The 22,701-nt window shown below is 32.9% G+C and overlaps 4 protein-coding genes across 4 annotated transcripts; 1 reads left to right on the plus strand and 3 right to left on the minus strand.

Annotated features, from left to right (window-relative positions):
• Positions 1–273: 273 nt before the first annotated feature.
• LOC111701249 (protein/nucleic acid deglycase DJ-1) lies at positions 274–3,967 on the minus strand. The gene is made up of 5 exons (XM_023472443.1): positions 3,851–3,967; positions 3,049–3,213; positions 1,695–1,773; positions 844–926; positions 274–523 (listed from the first exon to the last, which is right to left on the minus strand). The coding sequence occupies exons 1-5, from the start codon at positions 3,941–3,943 to the stop codon at positions 389–391; spliced, it is 555 nt and encodes a 184-aa protein (XP_023328211.1). The 5' UTR covers positions 3,944–3,967; the 3' UTR covers positions 274–388.
• A 1,613-nt stretch (positions 3,968–5,580) lies between these two features.
• On the plus strand, positions 5,581–8,236 carry LOC111701261 (uncharacterized). Its single transcript, XM_023472457.1, has 6 exons — positions 5,581–5,667; positions 6,090–6,161; positions 6,957–7,029; positions 7,152–7,209; positions 7,668–7,715; positions 7,973–8,236. The coding sequence occupies exons 1-5, from the start codon at positions 5,591–5,593 to the stop codon at positions 7,697–7,699; spliced, it is 312 nt and encodes a 103-aa protein (XP_023328225.1). The 5' UTR covers positions 5,581–5,590; the 3' UTR covers positions 7,700–7,715; positions 7,973–8,236.
• A 2,566-nt stretch (positions 8,237–10,802) lies between these two features.
• LOC111701256 (uncharacterized) lies at positions 10,803–16,681 on the minus strand. Its single transcript, XM_023472451.1, has 5 exons — positions 16,613–16,681; positions 15,443–15,635; positions 14,032–15,272; positions 11,958–12,094; positions 10,803–11,149 (listed from the first exon to the last, which is right to left on the minus strand). The coding sequence occupies exons 1-5, from the start codon at positions 16,679–16,681 to the stop codon at positions 10,903–10,905; spliced, it is 1,887 nt and encodes a 628-aa protein (XP_023328219.1). The 3' UTR covers positions 10,803–10,902.
• A 366-nt stretch (positions 16,682–17,047) lies between these two features.
• LOC111701267 (uncharacterized) lies at positions 17,048–22,342 on the minus strand. The gene is made up of 7 exons (XM_023472462.1): positions 21,921–22,342; positions 21,721–21,768; positions 21,146–21,199; positions 19,110–19,163; positions 18,493–18,540; positions 18,148–18,219; positions 17,048–17,132 (listed from the first exon to the last, which is right to left on the minus strand). Exons 1-7 carry the CDS (start codon positions 22,172–22,174, stop codon positions 17,075–17,077), a joined length of 588 nt encoding a protein of 195 aa, XP_023328230.1. The 5' UTR covers positions 22,175–22,342; the 3' UTR covers positions 17,048–17,074.
• Between the last annotated feature and the right edge of the window lie 359 nt (positions 22,343–22,701).

Consider the following 22,701-nt stretch of genomic DNA (forward strand, 5'->3'; position numbering starts at 1 on the left):
GTAAGAATATCTGGATCATTATTAATTTAAACTTGTTTAAAAAAATACATGCATGGAGGATAAGAATGCAGTAGTGGGAAAACAGCTTATGCATTTTAGCCACATGTTTGAGTACTTTTCTTGCAATTTTAGCGGATTTATCAAGGAGTTTCATTTGAAACGTTAAAGGTTTAAAGGTTGAGGGAAATACAAAAAATGAGATTCTTAATAATAAAGTTCTCGTCCGTGGTTTACAGTGACAATGGACTCCTGACTAGAAAATAAGAAGCTACAAAAGAAGAATATTTTTATGGATTTTCTTTAAAAAAATACGCACAAATCACCAGGACGAATAAGAAATTGGCATTCAGCTACGAAAGGTATCGGCTATCGGCAGATATGCGTATGTTTACAGTAGCATTGCGGCGGATATTTCCTCTGCCTTCTCCTTCCCGACCAACAACTCCACCAGTCTTAGAGCGAATGAGAATGAGGTTCCAGGTCCTTGGCTTGTAATCAAGCTTCCGTCCACCTCCACCTGGGCCTGCAGCAGAATTATTATGTATTTATTTATATTTATAAACATCTATACAATAAATGGGTGATTGTGCACTCTTAAAATGGCGCAATGGCAGCGTTTCGTATACATTCTTTCAAAAGCAGCGCCATAAATGGACGGGCAAAGGGAGGAAAGTAAAAGAGAAACTGCGGGAATGCAGATTGCAGATGGAGAAAGGAAAACAAAGATTAACATTTCAAATTATGAACTATGCACTGTACCATTTTATTTCTAAAAAAATATAAAAAATAAATTATAAAAAAATTGTTTAAAATATAGGTGTAAAAACATTTGCCCGAATATACCTGGGTATAGATGTAGTCCTTGGATAATACATCCTTAAAGGAAGGGTAGGAAGTTAGTCTCTTACCCTTTCCAATACCATGCTCTAAACACATGCATGTTCATCTATGATTGTTTACATGGAAATAATTGATCAATTAAACCCGTTTCCATTTGCACTGAGCTGGAAACTTTAGAATGATGGAAATCGAGATTCATGCTTGATCCTCTCTTTTTCTTAATCTCGAGACTAACTTAATCTTGTACTTGTATCGTGAAAAGTTTATAAAATTCAACCAATCATAATCGTTTATCAGAAGCCGGGAAATTTAAAATTTTTCGCGCCATTTAGGAATAATATACAGAAACGAGAGGTTCTTTCTAATTTTGAAAAACCGGTTTTCGATTATATCCAAAAAAGAGTGGATAAAAAGAGAAATTAAAAGTGTCCACATCGGATATTCGGATTAAGCAGTCGGGATTAAATGTATCCCATTCTAAAGTTCCCAGCTCAGATCAATTAGAAAATTAAGGAAAGTTTAAAACTTGAAATAAAAAGAATTTTTAAAATCTGACAATGAAAACAGGAGAGCTGGAGAAGTTTTATTTTGTTTTTGACATACAAAGAAAAAGTGGCACAACAGCATCATTTACAGGTAAAATGTGTACTAGAAAATGGAGCACGAAGCTCCCTTAAGATCTAGTAATTAAAAAAACATTTAAACTCTCTCTTTTAAATTGGATTCAGGAAAGTAATACAAAAATTCAGCTATTTCTATAACACTGGATTGAAGTGCGCATACGCACGTCAAGGTTGACTGGGCTGCATTATATGAAACTGCGCGCACAAAATATACTGAGAATGTGCGCATGCCTAGAAGAGCTGTTGGAGCAGCACAGATTGCACCGACAATTCTCCCAGCAGCTTCCTGATCCGTCAGCAGCACTTTTACCTGAACAAGGAATGAAATTGAGAGCCAATTTTTTTAGTCAAAGAGTATTGAATTTATGGAAAAGTTTGCCGGGAGAAATTAAAAACGCTAGAAATCCTAAAATATTTTTAAACATTTACCAACGATTTGCTGGAGACATTGTTTGAGTAAAAACCAAAAATATTGATATAAATAGTTACTCAGTGAATCTATGGACTCTACGCAGATATTCTCATTATGCCCCTAACTGGGGTCTGGAGATTTTCACAAATTTTCTCATCTATAAAGTAGGATGTCTGATTTACAACGGTAACCAATAAAACTATCCGATCAAAAATTGATTAGATATTCATGTTTTTCTCTTTGAAAATAAATTATTTTTGATTTTAAGTAAGTTAGTGATCTCTTTCCGTACGGGGGGGCTAGAGCGCCGGGGAACCCGCCGGTCGGGGGGTGCAACAACGCAAACGACATGTTTTCTCGTTGAAAATAAATTATTTTTAATTTTAATTAAGTAAGCAAGTATTTTTTATTTAATTATGCTTTAATACTTTTTCCAGCTAAAAATTAACAATATCTTACATTATTGATAAAAAAGGTTCAGTTGTTAATCGGATATACTAAAAATCACTTAAAATTACATCTAGACTATAGAGCCCTTGTAAAAACAAAAAATAAACTAATCAAAAGTTTTGGATTAAAATATGTACGTAGCATAAAGATTCAAAGAAAATTTGGCATTTCGCAGAATTGTAAAAATTATCCAACAAACTTTATTGAGGAGAGGGGGGGGTATGACTTACAGTTTCATTTGAATATATATAAAATCAAAATACAAACCCGTGTACAAAACTCACGGAAGGTAATTTCTTTATTAAAATAATATCACAAAATTGTGTCACAGAAAAAAAGTACATAAAATTGATAACTACTGCTTTTGACCGTCCATATGTCAGAAACAAGGCTTAGGATCAAAAATGTTAGAGACAAGACCCCCTTCAGAATTGAAAGTGCCCAATGCATGAAAAGACTATTAAAAACCTAATGACCTGTATTTTAACACGTATGTACTTTTATATATGTACTATTTATATTTATGTACTATATATATTTATATATATATATATTGGGAAACTCGGGATAACCACGGGAATATTCTTAACTTGGTTTTGAGAATTTAAGTTGATTGGGTTTAATTTTAAACGGGAAAATAGCTAAAATCGTAATATAAGAACAAGTGCGGGTAAACTTTAAGTCCCCTTGGCAACGCTGGGTTCCCAAGATAGTAAATAATACCTTAGCACTCTCAGCCAGAGCCTTAGCTCCTGGTCCACCCCCAGGTAGAATAATAGCGTCGTAGGAAACATTCAGGAGGGCGGAGTCTAAGGAGGAGTCAGGTACAAGTACCACGCCCCTTGAACACTTCACAGGCTCCACCCCTTCCAAACCAGCCAAAACAACCTTGCATAACAGAAAAAAATATCAAGCTTTATGGTTTTACTTTTGTAAAACATATCAAGGAAAAATTTGTTTATAACCTTCCATTTAACAAAAAAATAATTTACGGGACTGTAAGCGTAATTTCAAATGCCCCTACAGTCTACAAGCAAAGATGGCAATGCCCTATTTACGACGGTAGATATGCATTTTAAGCTTGTTCAAACTGTTCATTCTAATTTGTGGTTCCTCTGCAATAGCGACTTGCGCATTTCTTCCTAATAGGAATCAATAGAGAAATTTACAGATACAAACGTTTTTTCCATCAGAAAAACGACGTTATCTTCCATTGTTTTGATCAGATTTAAGTTTAAGGTGTACCGTTGTAAATCGGGCATTGCTATCCTTGCATGAGGGTCACTTGAAATTACGCTTACGGTCCCTTTAAGCTGAAATTGAACCAGAGGAAAACACAAAATCAAGAAAGGATAAACATCAGACAAAGGTAAAAAACTATATTTTTTTCAGCGACTTATGCAGGCTAATAAAAACATTTTATAGCCATATTATGTCCTGTAGTTAAGATCATGTTAAAGGGCAAAATTAATATTTTTTAATACTGGCGGAAGGGGGGAGGGGGGCATATTTCCTCCTGGTTTACCTCTACCCCTCCTCTCCGAAGAACATCAACAATTATAACAGTTTCCATCTCCTCTGAGCCCTCCGCCAATATACATAGAGCTTTAGCAACCATTCTTATCTGATACAAAGAAGTTTAATTAAGAAATCATCTGTGACATTAAAGGTCTTAATTTCAAGCGACTCAGCACTTACAGAGCTTCATCATTTTCTTATCGAAAATGAAGTTTTTCTGAAAAGTGACTTACGCATTTATGCTTTATAAAAAAAATGGCGGAAATTGTCAGATTTAAACACTATTCAAGTTAGAAAAACGACGATATCTTCCACAAGCATGAAAATGGTAATTTCACAGAGAACGATTTTTAGACCCATCCCCCCCCCTATCAATTTTGAACATGGATCTTAAACGTAAGACATGGATATAATTGGTCATGTGGTCGCAGCGACCGGCACCCTAGCCTGTCCTAGCCGCAGCACTCGGCCCGGTAATTTCCTAGAGAACGATTTTTGGACCCCCCCCCCCCTCCTATCAATTTTGTACATGGATCTTACAGAAAGTGTCTTAACTTAACCTAACCCGTGGCCGCAGCGCTCGGCCCCCTAGCCTGTCCTTGCCGCAGCTCTCGGCCCAGAAATTGTCTTAACCTAACCTAACCCTAAATAATACAAAATAACTTAAAATTAAGGGTCATGTACAAAATTGATAGGAGGGGGGGGGGGCCGGGGAGGGGTCCAAAAATCGTATACTAGGACGGACCCAGCTACAGAAGCTGGCTACAGTTTGCACCTCCGACTAGGCTAGAGCCATGGTTGCCACTGCTTGCAGCCTTGCAATGCCAACTAACTGCCCTGTGCTGTGGTTGCAAACTTACAACAGCTGATTGTGTGAGGGAGTCAGCTGACTCGAAATTAATAACGCACACACAGCGGGCTACTTTGGGGACAAAATTGAGAATGTCGCACAGCGCACCAAATATATTAAAAATTAAATATTATTTTTGGGGGGGAAATTTGGCTTTAAAGATGTTACCACAATGGTGAAATTATTTTTTGGCCTTTTGTTTAGTCAATAACCGGACTAAACTTTATTTAAACCTCCACAAGTCCTCAGCGAAGCAAGAAACTCATATTTTTTAATAACACGGATTAGCGAATATGCACCTTCGATCTTAATCGTCAGCATAGAAAATTTCTATGATCCTGTCAAAAAGAATAAAAAATCGAGATTGGAATATAATTTGCTTACAGTGAGTTCCATAAAACTGTGGAATGGAAAGAAGACTATATCGACATTCAAGTTTAGGAACGATCCACGGAATATGAAACACTGCAATTTTACAGTGTATTCACAGACCCATTTCATGCATTCATGAGTTGGTTTTCAAGCAACTAGTGAAACTGACTGCTTTGTAACAGTTACAAATATTCATGAGTTGGTTTTTAAGAAACTGGTGAAACTGACTGCTTTGTAACACTTAAAAATATTCATGAGATAGTTTTTAAGCAACTGGTGAAACTGACTGCTTTATAACAGTTACAAATAATCATATTATTATAGGGTAATGTAACCTAATTTCAAATGACCCTCATGCATACAAAGATTACAATGCCCGATTTTTATTTCAAGTCTTAAAAACGACGGTGTCTTCAACACATGATCAGGTTTCAAGGGTATCGTTATAAATCGGACTTTAGTCTCCTAGAAATTACGCTTACAGTCCCTTTATTCTCTTCTACAAATGTAATTTTAGGTTAAATTATGGGAGCTGATGATTCTATAAATCTACCAGAAACAAGCAAAGTAAACAAAGATATTAATGATCTTGAAAAAATCAGGTAACTCTTCGATGTGAATGTCTGAACTAAGTTTGATTGCAAGAGTGTAGATTGCAATTTGCAACAAATTTTGATTGCAAATACAGGTGTTTAGTATTTTTATGAGTAATGTTACTGATTTCAAAACTGTTTATTCTGTTAAAGTTTACTTAAATTAAACTTTCAATATTTTTATCCTAGAGAAAAAATGGAAAAATATCCAAAAAGATTGTTATTTTTTACTGTTGTTTTTGGATTGTTTTTGGGTAGTTTTTGCATTTATTTTCTGAAGGGGTCAATATTTGGCATAGTGTAAGAATAGCAAATGTTTAGGATACATTGTTTTAAAAACATTTTGTTTCTTACGCCATGCTGAATTTTGACCTTGAGGGAAAATAAATGAAAAACAAACCAATACCTAACTGCACAACACTTTATATGAGGCGTGAACGGCGGGTTGAGCTGGAAGCTGTTAGAACTAGTTCTGATCTTTTTCATAGAAATCCTTACTCCAGGTAAACTAAAACTCAAATTCTCCAATCCATATATCTTTGCAACCTGATGGTGTACATCATTGGTATATCAAATTTAGATTATTTGATCTAACAGAATTCATAGTTTAAAATATCTAAAGTCAGACGACATCTGGTTGCAAAGATATAGAGAATAGAAAATCAGAGTTTGCGGCAAAGACTCAATCAACTTGTGTCCCATTAAAGATTTAAACACCAGATATATTTATTATTTAACATGTTTTGTTAGTTAAAAATATTACCCTCTACGAGTTAACAGACTTTTATTCTAAACAACATAATCTTACAAATATGGATGTGTTTATCGTTCCGTGGTACTTTTTTAAAGGGAATGACTGGCTAGATATGGTAGTTGAGGGGAGAATGCGGCCGGTATTGTAGAGAAATGTTTTAGGATTCATTTGAGACCTATTATAAAGTTTTTACTGTAAATATTTGTTCATTAAGAGCGCAAATTAAGTCTTAAAAATCCATTTAGATTGTTCATTTTGAAGGAATGATTTTGAGAATCGTTTTTTTATTATTTTATATCGACCTCGAAAGATGTAACAAAGATTATACAGCAAACTCATTAGTTGTATCGGAACAGGTTGAGAAAATAAAAATAAAATAAAATAAAAAATAAAATCATAAAGAATAAGAAATTCAACATAATGATGAAAAAGAAATAATTGATTCTAACATTGATTTATTGAAAATTTTCTATTGATAAAAATTTTAAGGGGGTCCCGATCAGGGCTAAGTAATAAAAAAGATCTCTATAAAAAAATTTTACAGGCAGCCGACCATGCCAGGGTTTAGCAGACGATTAAATATTCTGGGATATCCACTGGAAGCGCCCTCTAACCAGGTTGATTTAGGGTTGTTTAGCCTTTTCTGAAAAAAAAAATCCAAATATAGATCGAAAACCTTGTTTTCATTGAATTGATAAATGCGATGTCGACGGTTTTAATTTTTGAAATTGTTTTTTAGATTTACTCTAGGTTTTCTTCAACATCCAACCGGGAATACGGCTCTTGTGTAGGATTAGGTAAAATTAACTTTTTTTTCTTCCTGAATCAATATTCTTTTAAGCACTGCATCTGATGAGACTAGTCCAGGACTATTATCAACTAGTACTGCATCTGATGAGACTAGTCCAGGACTATTATCAACTAGCACTGCATCAGATGAGACTAGTCCAGGACTATTATCGACTAGTACTCCAGATCTGGTTCATTGTCTGAATAATCCAGTAACTAAACCTATTAAACATATAGTTATTCCCAGGTAGCTCTAGTTAAAGGGAGTGTTCGCGAAAACTGAAAGGGGGTGTAGGCTGATATATCTGCTCTTGATATTTCAGGGATATCACTTGGGAGAGACACTTAGTGGCCAAAATATTGTCCTTTAAAGTACGTTGTATTTAAGAAATAAAAAAAGATTAAATCTACAAAATACAACTTCATTATAAATAAATTTTAAACTAACATTATAAAAAATGTTAAGGTTCGACAAGCGAAGTCATTTTCCTCGAGTAAATGGTGAACTGAGCAGGTTTTTATTTCAAATATGTTTTCTAAAGATTGGTGATTTTTATTTAGTCTTAAAAGTGCCATGTCCGAATCACTACGGTTGCATGAGGCACCAATCATCTTCTCTTTCAAAAGTGATTATTTTTAAATGTGGTTTGGATCGATAAAGTGACCTGAGAGTTGCACAGTTCTGATTGAGAAACAAGTTTCTATGAATTAAAAACTTTTCAAGATGTAAGAATAAGAAATTAAAAAGAATAATAAATATGAACGTTTTAGTTATATGGCCGCTGTGTGGAGAAATGAAAGTCAGCTGAAACCAACGTCAAGTTTACCAAAACATAAACATACATAGACATGAAATAAACATACATAGACATGAAATAAACATACATATACATGAAATAAATATAATTATGTTTTTTGTAGACTACAATGGTTATTGTTTTTCAGGATTAAGTAAATATATTTGAGCTCACTGTTTCTCTAGAGCCAAACATTAAAGCAGCAAAGGAATTGAGTCTTTGTCACAAACTCAAATTTTCTAATCCCTATATCTTTGAAACTTCATGTTGTAGACTTTTGATATTTCAAACTAAGATAATTTGATCCAACAGAATGCATAGTTTGAAATATCTAAGGTCTACGATATCGGTTTGCAGAGATATAGGAATTAGAAAATCAGAGTTTGTGTCAAAGACTCAATTCCTTTCCGTAAAAATGAAAAATATTCAAATATGATATCTGATATAACCTCACACAAAGTGAACATGGCTTCCTTTGAGATTAGTTCCAGGGGATATATATCTTTGAACAGGGCCAGGCTCAATATCATTTTTCGAATTTACTTTAAAAAATGTCAACGCTTGGTATCCTCTCCTACTACATATCCCAGGACTGGGATGAGTATACTCCTCCAATCAAACCTAATTTTTAGTCAAAGGAGTTGAGTCTTTGCCACAAACTCAGATTTTTTAATACCAATGTCGTAAACCTTAGACATGTCAAATTATGAATTCTGTGATATCAAATAACCTAAAGTTTGAAACATCAAAGGTTTACAACATCAGGTTGCAAAAAAATAGGGATTAGGAAATTTGAGTTTGTGGCAAAGTCTCAATTCCTTTATGTATATATATAGGATCAGTATTCTTTTCCTGANTAATCATTAAATTATATCCTGTTTTGCTTATATTTATCAGCTTGATTTATAATAATGATTATCCGGAACTAATCATTAAATTATATCCTGTTTTGCTTATATTGGCACTTCCTTAATTGAAATAAAGATGAGATTATAAAAACAATGGAATTGAACACTAGCAACCAGTCCTAATATTTGAATCCTCATGTATTCTTCAACCTGATGATGTAAACCTTTGAAATTTTAAGTTATCACTATTTAATCTGAGGCAGCAATTAAAATATATAAGATTTTTGACACGTTGGCAGTTAGAATATTAGGATTAGAAAACTATAATCTGTTGCAAGTGCTTAGTTCCTTATTTAACATTAATTGTCATAATATATGTATTCAATCATATATATATATATATGGTCCTAATTCTGAAGTGAGTTTAAAAGTAATTAATATATTTGCAATGTCGTTATAGTCCTTAGATATTTTAAACTATGATTTCTGTTCGATTAAATAATATACAAGTTTTAAATGTCAAAGGTTTACATCATCAAGTCGATAAGATATAAGGATTTTTAAATTTGAGTTTGTGGCGAAGAATCAATTCCTTGGACAATTTTTCTATGAAGATTAAAGTGAAAGATGCTGCATGGCTTTTAAGTTTTAAGTCCAAACTTAAAGGGACTGTAAGGGAAAAATGAAAGAGGGTATAGGATTAAAGGGACTGTAAGGGAAAAATGAAAGAGGGTATAAATAAATATCTTTTATTAAATAGATTATATGTATAATATATAACAGATATAAATATTATAACTCTCACACAAAATCTCTAAGATTTAAGCACAGCCACTTTGAATAAATATAACATAATTTCTTAGTTTTTAGTATTTTTGATATAACATAACAATGGTTATACTAATATTTATCATATTAAATGGATTGAAAGCTGTTTTTGTTTTAAAATATCTATTTCAAATGAGAAATAATTCCCAGAATAGATGTAAAGAACATCATTGTGATTATATCTTTGACCCAAATGAGAAATAATTCCCAGAATAGATGTAAAGAACATCATTGTGATCATATCTTTGACCATCAGCTCAACATTAGATTAAAGGGACTGTAAATATTAGATTGAAGGGACTGTAAACATTAGATTAAAGGGACTGTATACATTAGATTAAAGGGACTGTATACATTAGATTAAAGGGACTGTATACATTAGATTAAAGGGACTGTAAACATAAGATTAAAGGGACTGTAAACATAATTTTAGGTGATTCTCTAGATAAAGAGTGGTGTGTCCGACTCATAGTGGTACTATCTAAACCTTTACTTGTGCTAAATTGAGAAAGATATCGCCCAGGCCCTGCTGCATAAATTCGCAAGTCATTTTTGTGCAGAAACCACAATTGGAAATTGGAAATTTTCAGATGGAATTCAGCAAATGGTGTTTTTGTCATTTTTTAGTTAAGACTATGGGTACCTTTGTAAATCGGGCCTGCCTATGTACAGACTGTGAAACTGCTCTCCTATAAGTTTTAATCTAAACTAAAAAACAGCAAACTTAGTTTTCTATGTTCTAAACTCCTCAGTTTCAGATTTGAAAAGTGTGATAGCTCTGTGTTCTGGGGGAGGGGCTATGCCCCCCCCCAAACACAATGATCACCATATCCATACAGCGTACAATGAACATAAAAGCATGTGGCATTAATATTTTAACCTCTAGCTAAACCACTGAAAATTTATAATCACCCGGCGTGTGTCACAAACTCTGATTTTCTAATCCTTATATCTTTGCAACCCAATGTCGTAGACCTTAAATATTTCAAACAATGAATTCTGATAGATCAAATGATTTAATATTGAAATATCAAAGGTTTATACCATCTGGTTGCAATGATATAGGGATCATAAATCACTACGGAGAGTTGTTGCCATTCGCCGAATTAGGACAGAATAACATATTACTGAATAATTGGCAAAAACTATTTTTTGGAGTGAATTCATAAAATTATTAAAAATCATAATTTTGCTAGAATATCCTAAAAAGAGCAGTCTCCCATTAAAATTAGAAACTAAAAAACGGCTTTTTGGCTGATTTTGTTTTGATGTTCACATTGTTGGTTTTCTCACTTCCACTCTGGGAGCAGTTGCTCTCAGAGCATATTCCCTTCGAATCATTACTTTCAACTGAATAGCTCTCAGAAACATGACGTTTTTCTTTTCTAACAGTAGAGAAATCAAGTAGGTTATAATCGGCTCTATGCTTGTTTGCTTTTTTAAACTTCTTGGCGACTAAATTCTCCTGGGTGATCCTAAACAGAGGATAATTCATTATATTTGATTTATTAAATATTACAGTCGTCGTCCTAAATATCAATACAATGAAGAAGACTTTCGATTTCAATTTTCTATTTCTATTAAGCTTTCAAACAGCATGGATAGTGGATACACATCGAAACAAGGAAAATCTGTCAATTAACCGCTTCTCTTTGTATCTGACTTTTGTAAATTATCTGACCTCTGTAAGTATATATCTGACCTCTGTAAGTATATATCTGACCTCTGTAAGTAAGTATCTAACCTCTGTAACTTTGAATCTGACCTCTGTAAGTATATATTTGACCTCTGTAAGTATGAATCTGACCTCTGTAGGTATGTATCTGACCTCTGTAAGTATGTATCTAACCTATATAAGTATATATTTGACCTCTGTAAATATGTATCTGACCTCTGTAATTATCTATCTAACCTCTGTAAGTATGAATCTGACCTCTGTAAATAGTATCTGTACTCTGTAATTATTTATCTAACCTCTGTAAGTATGAATCTGACCTCTGTAAGTATGTATCTGACCTCTGTAATTATCTATCTAACCTCTGTAAGTGTGTTTGACCTCTGTAAATAGTATCTGTACTCTGTAAGTATATATCTAACCTCTGTAAGTATGAATCTGACCTCTGTAAGTATGTTTCTGACCTCTGTAATTATCTATCTAACCTCTGTAAGTGTGTTTGACCTCTGTAAATAGTATCTGTACTCTGTAAGTATATATCTAATCTCTGTGAGTATGAATCTGACCTCTGTAAGTATGTATCTGAACTCTGTAATTATCTATCTAACCTCTGTAAGTATGAATCTGACCTCTGTAAGTATGAAAGCTTCTTGTATGCTGTCTCTGGTTCTTCTGTTCCTGAGTTTGATCTCCTGGATCTTGATGTAGAATAGTTTTCATTATATTCAACTTGTTCAGCATTATCCTAAGTAAAAATTATAAGAACAACAATTACATTTTTGGTTTTGTTGATTTTAGTTACAGTAATGATATATGCGGCAGAGCAAACAGTCCTACTAGCTCTGTAAGTATTAAGTATACAATGATTTCAGTATTACAAGTATACAGTCCTACTAGTTACATGAGTAATGAGTATACAGCCATATCAGTATTACAAGTATACAGTCCTACTAGTTACATGAGTAATGAGTATACAGCCATATCAGTATTACAAATATACAGTCCTACTGTTTACATGAGTAATGAGTATACAGCCATATCAGTATTACAAGTATACAGTCCTACTAGTTACATGAGTAATGAGTATAGAGTTATATAAGTATTACAAGTATACAGTCCTACTATTAACATGAGTAATGAGTATACAGCCATTACAAGTATACAGTCCTACTAGTTACATGAGTAATGAGTATAGAGTTATATAAGTACCACAAATATATAGTTCTACTAGTTCCATGAGTATTGAGTATACAGTTATATAAGTATTACAAGTATACAATTATATCAGTATTACAAGTATACAATTATATCAGTATTACAAGTATACAATTATATCAGTATTACAAGTATACAGTTATATCAGTATTACAAGTATACAGTCCTACTAGTTACATGAGTATTGAGTATACAGTGATATCAGTATTAGGAGTATACAATTATATCAGTATTACAAGTATACAATTATATCAGTATTACAAGCATACAATTATATCAGTATTACAAGTATACAGTTATATCAGTATTACAAGTATACATACAGTCCTACTAATTACATGATTATTAAGTATACAGTCATATCAGTAGCACAAGTATACATACAGTCCTACGACATTTATAACCAGAAAACTCTGGAATAGGAGGAAGGCTTTTAGACTCCAGTTACGACTTTAAATAGTCCAATAAGCATGGGACACAGCAATTGTGCAGTATAAACAGACCCATTTTTCTTAATTAGTAAATTAAAAAATGTCTAGTCAAACTATTTGCTTTGAAGCAACATTAAATACACTTAAGTATAGTTATACAGTCGTATTCCTATTTCAAAGTTTTCTGGTTATCACTGCAGATATACGAGTGTTAAGTATACAGTCATATCAGTAGCATAAGTATACAATCCGACTGGTTCCATGAGTATATAGCACTAAATGTATACATTCTAAATAAATCCTGGTGGTTACAGTCCTAACAGTACCTAGTTTACTGTCCTAATAGTACCTGGAGTATACTGCTCTAAGAGTACCCGGAGTATACTGTCCTTTAGTGCCTGGAGTAAACTGTCACAATAGTACCTGAAGTATACTGTTCTAATAGTACCTGAAGTATACTGTCCTAATAGTACCTGGAGTATACTGTCCTAATAGTACCTGGAGTATACTGTCCTAATAGTACCTGGTGTATACTGTCCTCATAGTACCTGGAGTATACTATCCTTAGTATCTGGAGCATACTGTCCTAATAGTACCTGGAGTATACTGTCCTTTAATACCTGGAGTATACTGTCCTTTAGTACCTGGAGTATAATGTCCTTTAGTACCTGGAGTATAATGTCCTTTAATACCTGGAGTATACTGTCCTTTAGTACCTGGAGTATAATGTCCTTTAGTACCTGGAGTATAATGTCCTTTAAAACCTGGAGTATACTGTCCTTTAGTACCTGGAGTATAATGTCCTTTAGTACCTGGAGTATACTGTCCTAATATTACCTGGAGTATACTGTCCTAATAGTACCTGGAGTTACTGTCCTTTAGTACCTGGAGTATACTGTCATAATAGTACCTGGAGTATACTGTCCTTAAGTATATGGAGTATAATGTCCTTTAGAACCTGAAGTATACTGTCCTACTAGTACCTGTATCGTACTGTCCTATTAGTACCTGGAGTATACTGTTTTTTTTTTAGTACCTGGAGATCAACTCTGCTCTTTGATTTAGGTTCTGAGTCCGGGCTGAATGAGACCCGTCTGTTCTCCAGGTAGGATCTTGAAGGGGAACCGGAACGTGAATACTCAAACTGCAACCCTGCCTCATCTCCTGTACCTCTGTCAAGCTTACAGGGTTGTGGAGATTTCGGAGACAGGTTGGATTGAAAACTGGAACCTTGCTGGACCGAGGTACCGGTGAATAAAGTCAGGCCTAATTTTGATGATTTGGTTTGGCGTCCTGAGAGATTTAAATGGTTTGGTTTGGTCGGGACGGGTTTAGGAAACATTGTACAATACTCTTGATTTTCATCTGTGGGCTTAGTTTTGTCAGATTGAGGTATTATTACATTCATTCCTTGAGATTTCTTCTCCATTAGACAATATTCATCAGGATTTTTTCTATTTTTCATTTCATTTTTCTTTGTTGTTTCCATTATGCAATAGTCTTCAACTTCAGGCAAACTTGAATCCATAACATAGTATTCGTCAATAACCATTTTAGAAACGTTATTGGTCATATTGTATACATCTTCAGTTTTATCTTCTTTGATTTTGTACTCTTTCGCTAGTATTACTTGATCTTGAAGTATGTACTGCTGATCTTTCGCTAGTTTTACTTGATCTTGAAGTGTGTACTCTTGATCTTTCGCTAGTTTTACTTGATCTTGAAGTGTGTACTCTTGATCTTTGGCTAGTTTTACTTGATCTTGAAGTATGTACTGCTGATCTTTCGCTAGTTTTACTTGATCTTGAAGTATGTAATCTTGATCTTTGGCTAGTTTTACTTGATCTTGAAGTGTGTAATCTTGATCGCTACTTTCAGATTTAAATTGTTTATTTTCTATCAAGTCTGGTTTGGGTTTAGTATTGTCCTGTTTCCGCTCCATCAAACAGTATTCATATTGCAGGTTCAAACCTAGATCTTCAGGAAATGATTGAGAAGTATAATTGTTTGATTCCAGATTTGATTCGTATTTATTTATTCCTGGGATTTTATTTGGATAAGATTGATAAATGTTAAAACCTGGAGCTCGAGGAGTAAAAGGTTCTGTCTGTGAATCTATGACTAGTAAGGGTGAGGATGGTATGAGTGTATGAGGTCGACCTAACGTAGGTGAGGGGGTGTAGAGGTGTTGAGACTTAAGAGATGAGGATAAGGAAGAACTGTCTCTACGTAACGCTGGTGTTAATTCTTCAACTTCTATTTTAATCCTCTGGTCTTCTGAAAAAAACATCATTCAAATGGGACAAACCATAAGTTTGAGTACTGTCAGGTGAACTGTTTCTTAAAAATCTTAAACCATCAAATAATAATTTTGTCTTATTATTACGGAAAAAAAAACACTGGTTAACGTTACAGTTCATATGAGTGAAGAAGTTTTTGAAAAATACCTAATTTAGTTCCTGGATTGAGTTCTCCTGATTCTTCATATTCTCCAACTTCTCCATCTACTCGAGGAATTAAAGAAATATCATCTTCTCCGGGTCCTCCGGGTACTACAGAAACCTCATCTACTTCATGTGGTCCATGAGCTCCAGGTGCTCCAGGTGCCCCAGGTGCTCCAAAAGGAATGATAGGTAACCCCTAAAATTAAAATAGCTTTTCAAAAGATATGTTTTTGGCACGCAGATTACAGAAAAATGTTATTAGGTTTTTTACTTCTTACTTTATATTATTACAACTAAAAATTATTTTTTTTCAAAAATTAACTCTTATAGAGGAAAGTAATACATAAAAATCCACTAAATCTATAAAACCAGTTATAAACTCTCTCAGATAATTTTTTTTGCTTGACAGTGATCCTAAATACAAAAAACAAAAGATAAATACCAAATTCACACGTATTTTGGAATAAACTGAAAAAAAAATTATAAAATTATACACACTCTAAAACTAATTAATTCTAAGGTTTATCTAGATTAAGTGTATCTAGCTACGCAAAATAAAAACTTGTTATATGCTACTCTCAATGTGTTTTATAACAAAAATAATAATCCGTAAACCACCAGATTTTGAAAATAATAAGAAGGATCCATAAACCAGGGAGATGTAACTCAACCACTCTCTTTCCGCCAGTTCAAGCTGAAGAGAGGTGGTTGAACCACCTCTACACGGTTCAACCATGTACCAGATTTAATAGCGAGGCATGTTTGAACCACGTAGATGTGGTTCAATTAATTCTCTTCAGCTGTAACTTGCGCACAAGAGAAGTGGTTGAACTATGTCTGCGCGGTTCAGCTACTTCTAACTATTCATCAAATCTGGTCCCAGGCTTTTTAAAACGGTAAAGCAATCTTTCTCAACCAACATTGAAAAATTTTCAAATTAAAACGACAACTTCATATCCTCATCATCTGTCATCAAAACTATGACTTTTGTTATTTCTATAAAACTTTTTTTTGTCAACAACTGGACAATTTTTCTTAATTTTCTTCCCACCCCCTTTCCGCCTATGGTAGCCTGTAGTTTCTACTTGGAGACAACATAATAGTTAGGAAGGGGTTTAAAACTTCTTAGAAGAGCCACTAGATGGCTCTGTTTGGGAAGGGAAAGTAGCCTACCTTGAGAACACTATCTGTGACACACTGTTTTGTGTATAAAATATCCTCCCAACTAACAAAATAGTCCATTCAATGTTATTACTTTGATTGTTTTTATTGTTTTTATTATTATCATTATAATTACTACTTTTATTAAGATTTGTTTCGTACACAAAGGTAAAATTGTACAATATTACGATAAAAATTAAGTATACTTTGTACAATATTACGATAAAAATTAAGTATACTATATCCTTATACTTAATAACTGTTTTTATTTCTATTTATCATTTTAGAATAATTGCATAAAAAAATCGTTTTCTCAAAAATTCATCTTTGCAAAGTATTATCTGTAAAATCTTAATAAAAGGGGTGGGATTCTATATTTTTAGGAAGAAATATTAAATCCAAAACGAGGGAATCATCCCCAAGCTCCCTCCCCCAAGAAAAAATATTTTAATTTGATCTTTGAACATTTATTAGTTAGATAAACAATAACCTTGATCGAGGAAGAAGTCTCGAGAAAGATTTCCGAAGTTTTCTGAAAAACATACAAATTTTAGAAAAGAGGCGAAATGTTTTAAATTGCATGGTTTGTTTTTTCCCTCTAGGAGCATTCCCATGATAAATTGCACTAATTGCTGCACTAATAATTCCATTCTCACAACATCAAAAATATTCAAACGGAGTCATCTTCCAAGCCTTTTTCATTGGCTTTACATTAATATGTCTTACACCTAGACGTAGTTGGCAAATTCCTCCTCGATGTTGGCACATTTTATAATTTACTGGGATCTTGCTTTGTTCAGATATTTAGAACCACCCAAGAAGACGTTAAACCCAATATACCATAGTATTTGAAACGTATAGTCAAAGAAAAAAATATACAAATAGTAAATTAATAGCTAAAACGGTTGGAAATGAAGAGCTGTGACTATTTAAATGAAATTTGTACTTCGAATGTCAAACAAAATGTGAAAAAAGAAAAATTGATCATTAAATAGACTGTAAGCGTAATTTCAAGCGACCCTCCATGCAAAGATGTCAATGCCTGATTCAAAAGTATTATTTAGATATCAATGATTATAAAGGAATTGAGACTTTGCCACAAACTGATGGAGTAAACCTTTGATATTTCAAACTTAGATTATTAGATCAAACAAATTCAGAGTTTGTAATATCTAAGGCCTACGAAATCGGGTAGCAAAGATATAGAGATTAGAAAATCAAAAAGCTTGTGGCAAAGACTCAATTCATTTGAATTCTGATTATTTTCAAAAGTGGTTTCTGTGGTTTCAGATAAAGGTTTCAAGGGTACTGTTGTTAATTGGACATTGTCATATTTGCAAGGAGGGTCACTTGAAATTTTGGTTACAGTCCCTTAAAGTAAAAATTTGTTAAAACCTGGTTAAACTGACCTGGAAAACCTGGTTAAACTAACCTGGAAAACCTGGTTAAACTAACCTGGAAAACCTGGTTAAACTGACCTGGAAAACCTGGTTAAACTGACCTGGAAAACCTGGTTAAACTAACCTGGAAAACCTGGTTAAACTGACCTGGAAAACCCTATTTTCTGTTCCGAAGTTGAACTCGGAAATGTCTTCAAGTCTCCAGCTTGCCCTTGCTTACTAATCATATAAATATTATACTTTAAAATATATTTTATCTAATGTCGTTTTTTTATTTTAGAATTCTTTAATTGATTTGGAAAAATATTATTTTGGGAAAACATGCAAAAATAATTTGTCCTACTTGTTCTCCATAAATTTATAAAATTTAGTACCCCCCCCCCTTTATGACCTCCCCTATAAATGAATAACACATTCAATAAAAGTATTTCTTTATCTTTAAATGATGCAAATTAATTTCAACAATTTAAATAAAATATGTCATTATCTAACCTTATCTGTAAAATTTCATCAGCCGTACAATATTCAGGAATGGATAAACTAAAAAAGAAATGCGTTAAAATATAAAGGAAAAATTTAAAGTGTTTGCGCTGTTTTTTTATCAAAAAAGTAAAAAGATGAATTTACAGAACTTTGAAAGATTTTCTGTAAATATTTGTTGACTAAATTGGTATTTTAACGATAGAAATAATCATTTCAAGAAAACATATTTTATGATTTTATTTTTGTTTGTTTAAAGCTTTTTTTGTTAAAATAAAATAATAATAAATCTTTCTATAATTACAATTTGCAGCACACTGTCTCTGTAATTGTTCAATGTCTACTATACCGACCTAATCCCAGGATTTAAACCGTACTGAAGGCGTAATAGTAAGTGACCTTCCATTTATAGAATGACATGTTCGATTCACAACATAATCCTTTAAACCTTTCTCTGGATCGATGAACGAGATATCCTGGTATTTCTAGCTGAAAAAGTAACTTGCGGAATTATGCGGCAGAAACAATGAAGAAAAAGTTTTAAGATTGAAAAACGATTTTTTTACCTATCGAGATATAGGTTATGCATTGTAGAATGTACAGTTTATTGTTTACTGCACTGCACTTACCGTTCAGCAAAGGAGCCAGGGTTTGATATCTGATATTCTAGGGAATCCCGGTCCCTGGAATAACAACTAATAGATTTTAAAAAAAAACTTTCTAATTTGATTTCTGGGGCTACAAAGGTAATTTCAAGTTACCCTTCGTGTAAAGATGGCAATGCCCGATTCACAACGGAACCCTTGCAACCTTTATCTGATTTATAATATGGAAGATATTCAACAGTACCCTTGCAACCTTTATCTGATCTATAATATGGAAGATATTCAACAGCTTCCTTGCAGCCTTTATCTGATCTATAATGTGGAAGATATTCAACAGTACCCTTGCAACCTTTATCTGATCTATAATATGGAAGATATTCAACAGTACCCTTGCAACCTTTATCTGATCTATAATGTGGAAGATATTCAACAGTACCCTTGCAACCTTTATCTGATCTATAATGTGGAAGATATTCAATAGTACCCTTGCAACCTTTATCTGATCTATAATGTGGAAGATATTCAACAGTACCCTTGCAACCTTTATCTGATCTATAATATGGAAGATATTCAACAGTACCCTTGCAACCTTTATCTGATCTATAATATGGAAGATATTCAACAGTACCCTNTTGTTGAGAGTTTACAAAAACCCCTTGCTTGTTGAGAGTTTACAAAACCCCCTTGCTTGTTGAGAGTTTACAAAAACCCCTTGCTTGTTGAGAGTTTACAAAAACCCCCTTGCTTGTTGAGAGTTTACAAAAACCCCCTTGCTTGTTGAGAGTTTACAAAAAGTGTAAATCTATTCTAGTATTTTTTCTCTCGAGAAAAGAGAGAATAATATTTTTCTGTGAAGGTTTTCAAACAAAATATTTATTTCCTGAGAACATGTGTATCAAAGCATTAAAGCACAAACAGGTTCAAATAGATATTTTAAACCCATGAAGCTTTACATAAGCCGGGATAATGTGTTTTTTTTCTTCAAACAGAACCGTCAGGATGAAAATCTTTATATGGATGAAAGTGAAAAATACGGTTCGAATTAAAAACAAACTGCAAGTTTAGAGGAATGATTTAAAATAGTGACATTTTCTTTTATTGAGATTTCACAACAATGAAACTTTCCTATAAATTAACAAACAAATTGCTAGGATTATTTAAAAATTAGAATCTCGGTGAAATGGTTTTTGATTCACGATGCAGGACAGTGGGGATCAAAATGTTGCGAGCTCTCACGCTGCAAGCATTCCAAACTATTATTTTAGAGTTCTATACTAAACATGTCTAGGGCTACAAAGAAGTAGAAGTGAGATAAATTCGTTGCGACACTTCAAAGTATACCCAGTCTTAAAAATTGATTCAACTTTTCATAGCAGTCTGGATCTGGATCTATGTGAAAGGTTTTTATTAGCTCTGAGCTGAAAACTTTAGAATGAAATATCTTTAATCCCGATCGGTTAATTAATCTGGAGATTAATAACAAGAGGATAACAGGCCTTATATAATCTGAGCTGAGATTAAGAAAAAGAGAGGATTAAGCATTGATATCGATATCCACCATTCTAAAGTTTTCAGCTCTGAGCTGAAAACTTTAGAATGAAATATTCTTAATCCCGATCGGTTAATTAATCTGGAGATTAATAACAAGAGTATAACAAGCCTTATTTAATCTGTAGATTTAAAATAATAGGAGATCAAGCATTAATCTCGATATCCATCAGTCTAAAGTTTTCAGCTCTGGCAATATTAATAATACTTTAACAAATAATAACTCTAAACTTGAAAATGTTAATGATAACTTTAACAAATACTAAATCTAAACTTGAAAATGTTAATGATAACTTTAACAAATAATAAATCTAAACTTGAAAATGGTAATAATAACTTTAACAAATAATAAATCTAAACTTGAAAATGTTAGTGATAACTTTAACAAATAATAAATCTAAACTTGAAAATGTTAATGATAACTTTAACAAATAATAAATCTAAACTTGAAAATGTTAATGATAACTTTAACAAATAATAAATCTAAACTTTAAGAACATTTCTAATCAAACCTTTGTTGAGAGGAAGGAGCACTTGAAGAGAGATCACAGTACGCATATTCATCCCTGAACAATATAAGTTTTATTTTTATTTTGAGGGAATTTATCACACTTATAATATTTCCCGTTGTAGGGTGATAAAGTGACTTTATCACCATTCTATTGAAGATTCAAATTTCACACATTTATACCTCCCGTTGTAGGGGGATTAAGTAACTTTATCGACCTGCTATTAAATAAGTTGAGTAAAATTGAACAAAACTATATGTGTTGTTGTAATGGGTATCAAGGGTACGAACAAGTTTTTGCTGTAATTTTTACTTTTTCTAGTTTTTTTCGACAAAATTAAAAGTAGCAAAATTAACAATACCGGCAAAAACTTTTTTGCATAGATATTTTAATAGGTATTTTTCTTTAAAAAAGTTAGTCAATCATTTCTGAGGAATTCCGAAATCAGGTTCATAGATTAGATTAGAAATCAGAAAATTTATTAACAGGGGTCAACAAATTTTACTAAAATTACTATTGTATTGTAATGGTAATTTAGTCTCTATCTAATGAGAAATTTTAATATTTGTTTATTTTACCTTCTATTTGTTGGGATCTGGGAGGGTGATGAAATTACTGGATGTGTTCTAAGAAAGGATTTTTAAAAATTAATTTCTGAGCGTTTTTTGAAACCACTGTCAAATAACAGCTTTTTAACTTTCAACTGTTTGGTGCAATTTAAAAAATAATAATTGTCGAAATTTTAAAATTCTAATGTTTTATTTCGAAAATCTTGTTCCTGAAGGATGTTCCGGATGACGCGTCCGAAGTCCATGTTCTGGAACGGAAAGTTTCCGAACTCGGTGATCTGGACAAATTATAATCCAGTGTTCCAGACCTAGTTCGGAAAGGACCTCCTTGCCTCGTTGTTCCGTGGTTGTTTGCACCGTAAAGCTCACGTTTCACAGGCTCTAAGAATTGTTTTCTGGAGGTACAGGAACTTTTGGAGCCCTCCAATCCACAGCACTCCATTTCAAAATGTAATTCCTCCATTGTATTTTCACCTAATGTCGCCCTTGTTTACCGAGTTTCTTTTTCACAGTTTCTTTAAAGTTTCTCTAAACTTTTTGGTGGAATTATTTCACTATTTTCTTATTTCTAACTTTCACAGTATTTTTGTTGACTTCAGCTTAACCAGCACTTTATAAGCTGACATGATAACTGAAAAATAAAACACTTGTCAATTATGAATATTAACATACTATCTAAACATATATCCATGATTGATAGCATGTGAATATTTGCGGGGTTTTCTTCACACTAGAAATTAAAATTTAAGGATTATCTCTAAATTGAAAATAATTTTTTTTTACTTAAAAAATAGACTTGTAAAAATTAAGTTTTAAAACTTTATTTATCAAAAAGAGAGCAAAAAAAAAATTTGATAGCAGAAAATATATTTTGAAAACAATTTAATTGTTTAAATGACAAATGATTGACAGGACAATAGTATACAGGACAATTGACAAGAAGGACAATTAATAAACATGACAATTGACAGGCAGGAGAAATGATAAACA

Source organism: Eurytemora carolleeae, unplaced genomic scaffold (assembly GCF_000591075.1).
Source record: "Eurytemora carolleeae unplaced genomic scaffold, Eaff_2.0 scaffold44, whole genome shotgun sequence".
Lineage (NCBI taxonomy): Eukaryota > Metazoa > Arthropoda > Copepoda > Calanoida > Temoridae > Eurytemora > Eurytemora carolleeae.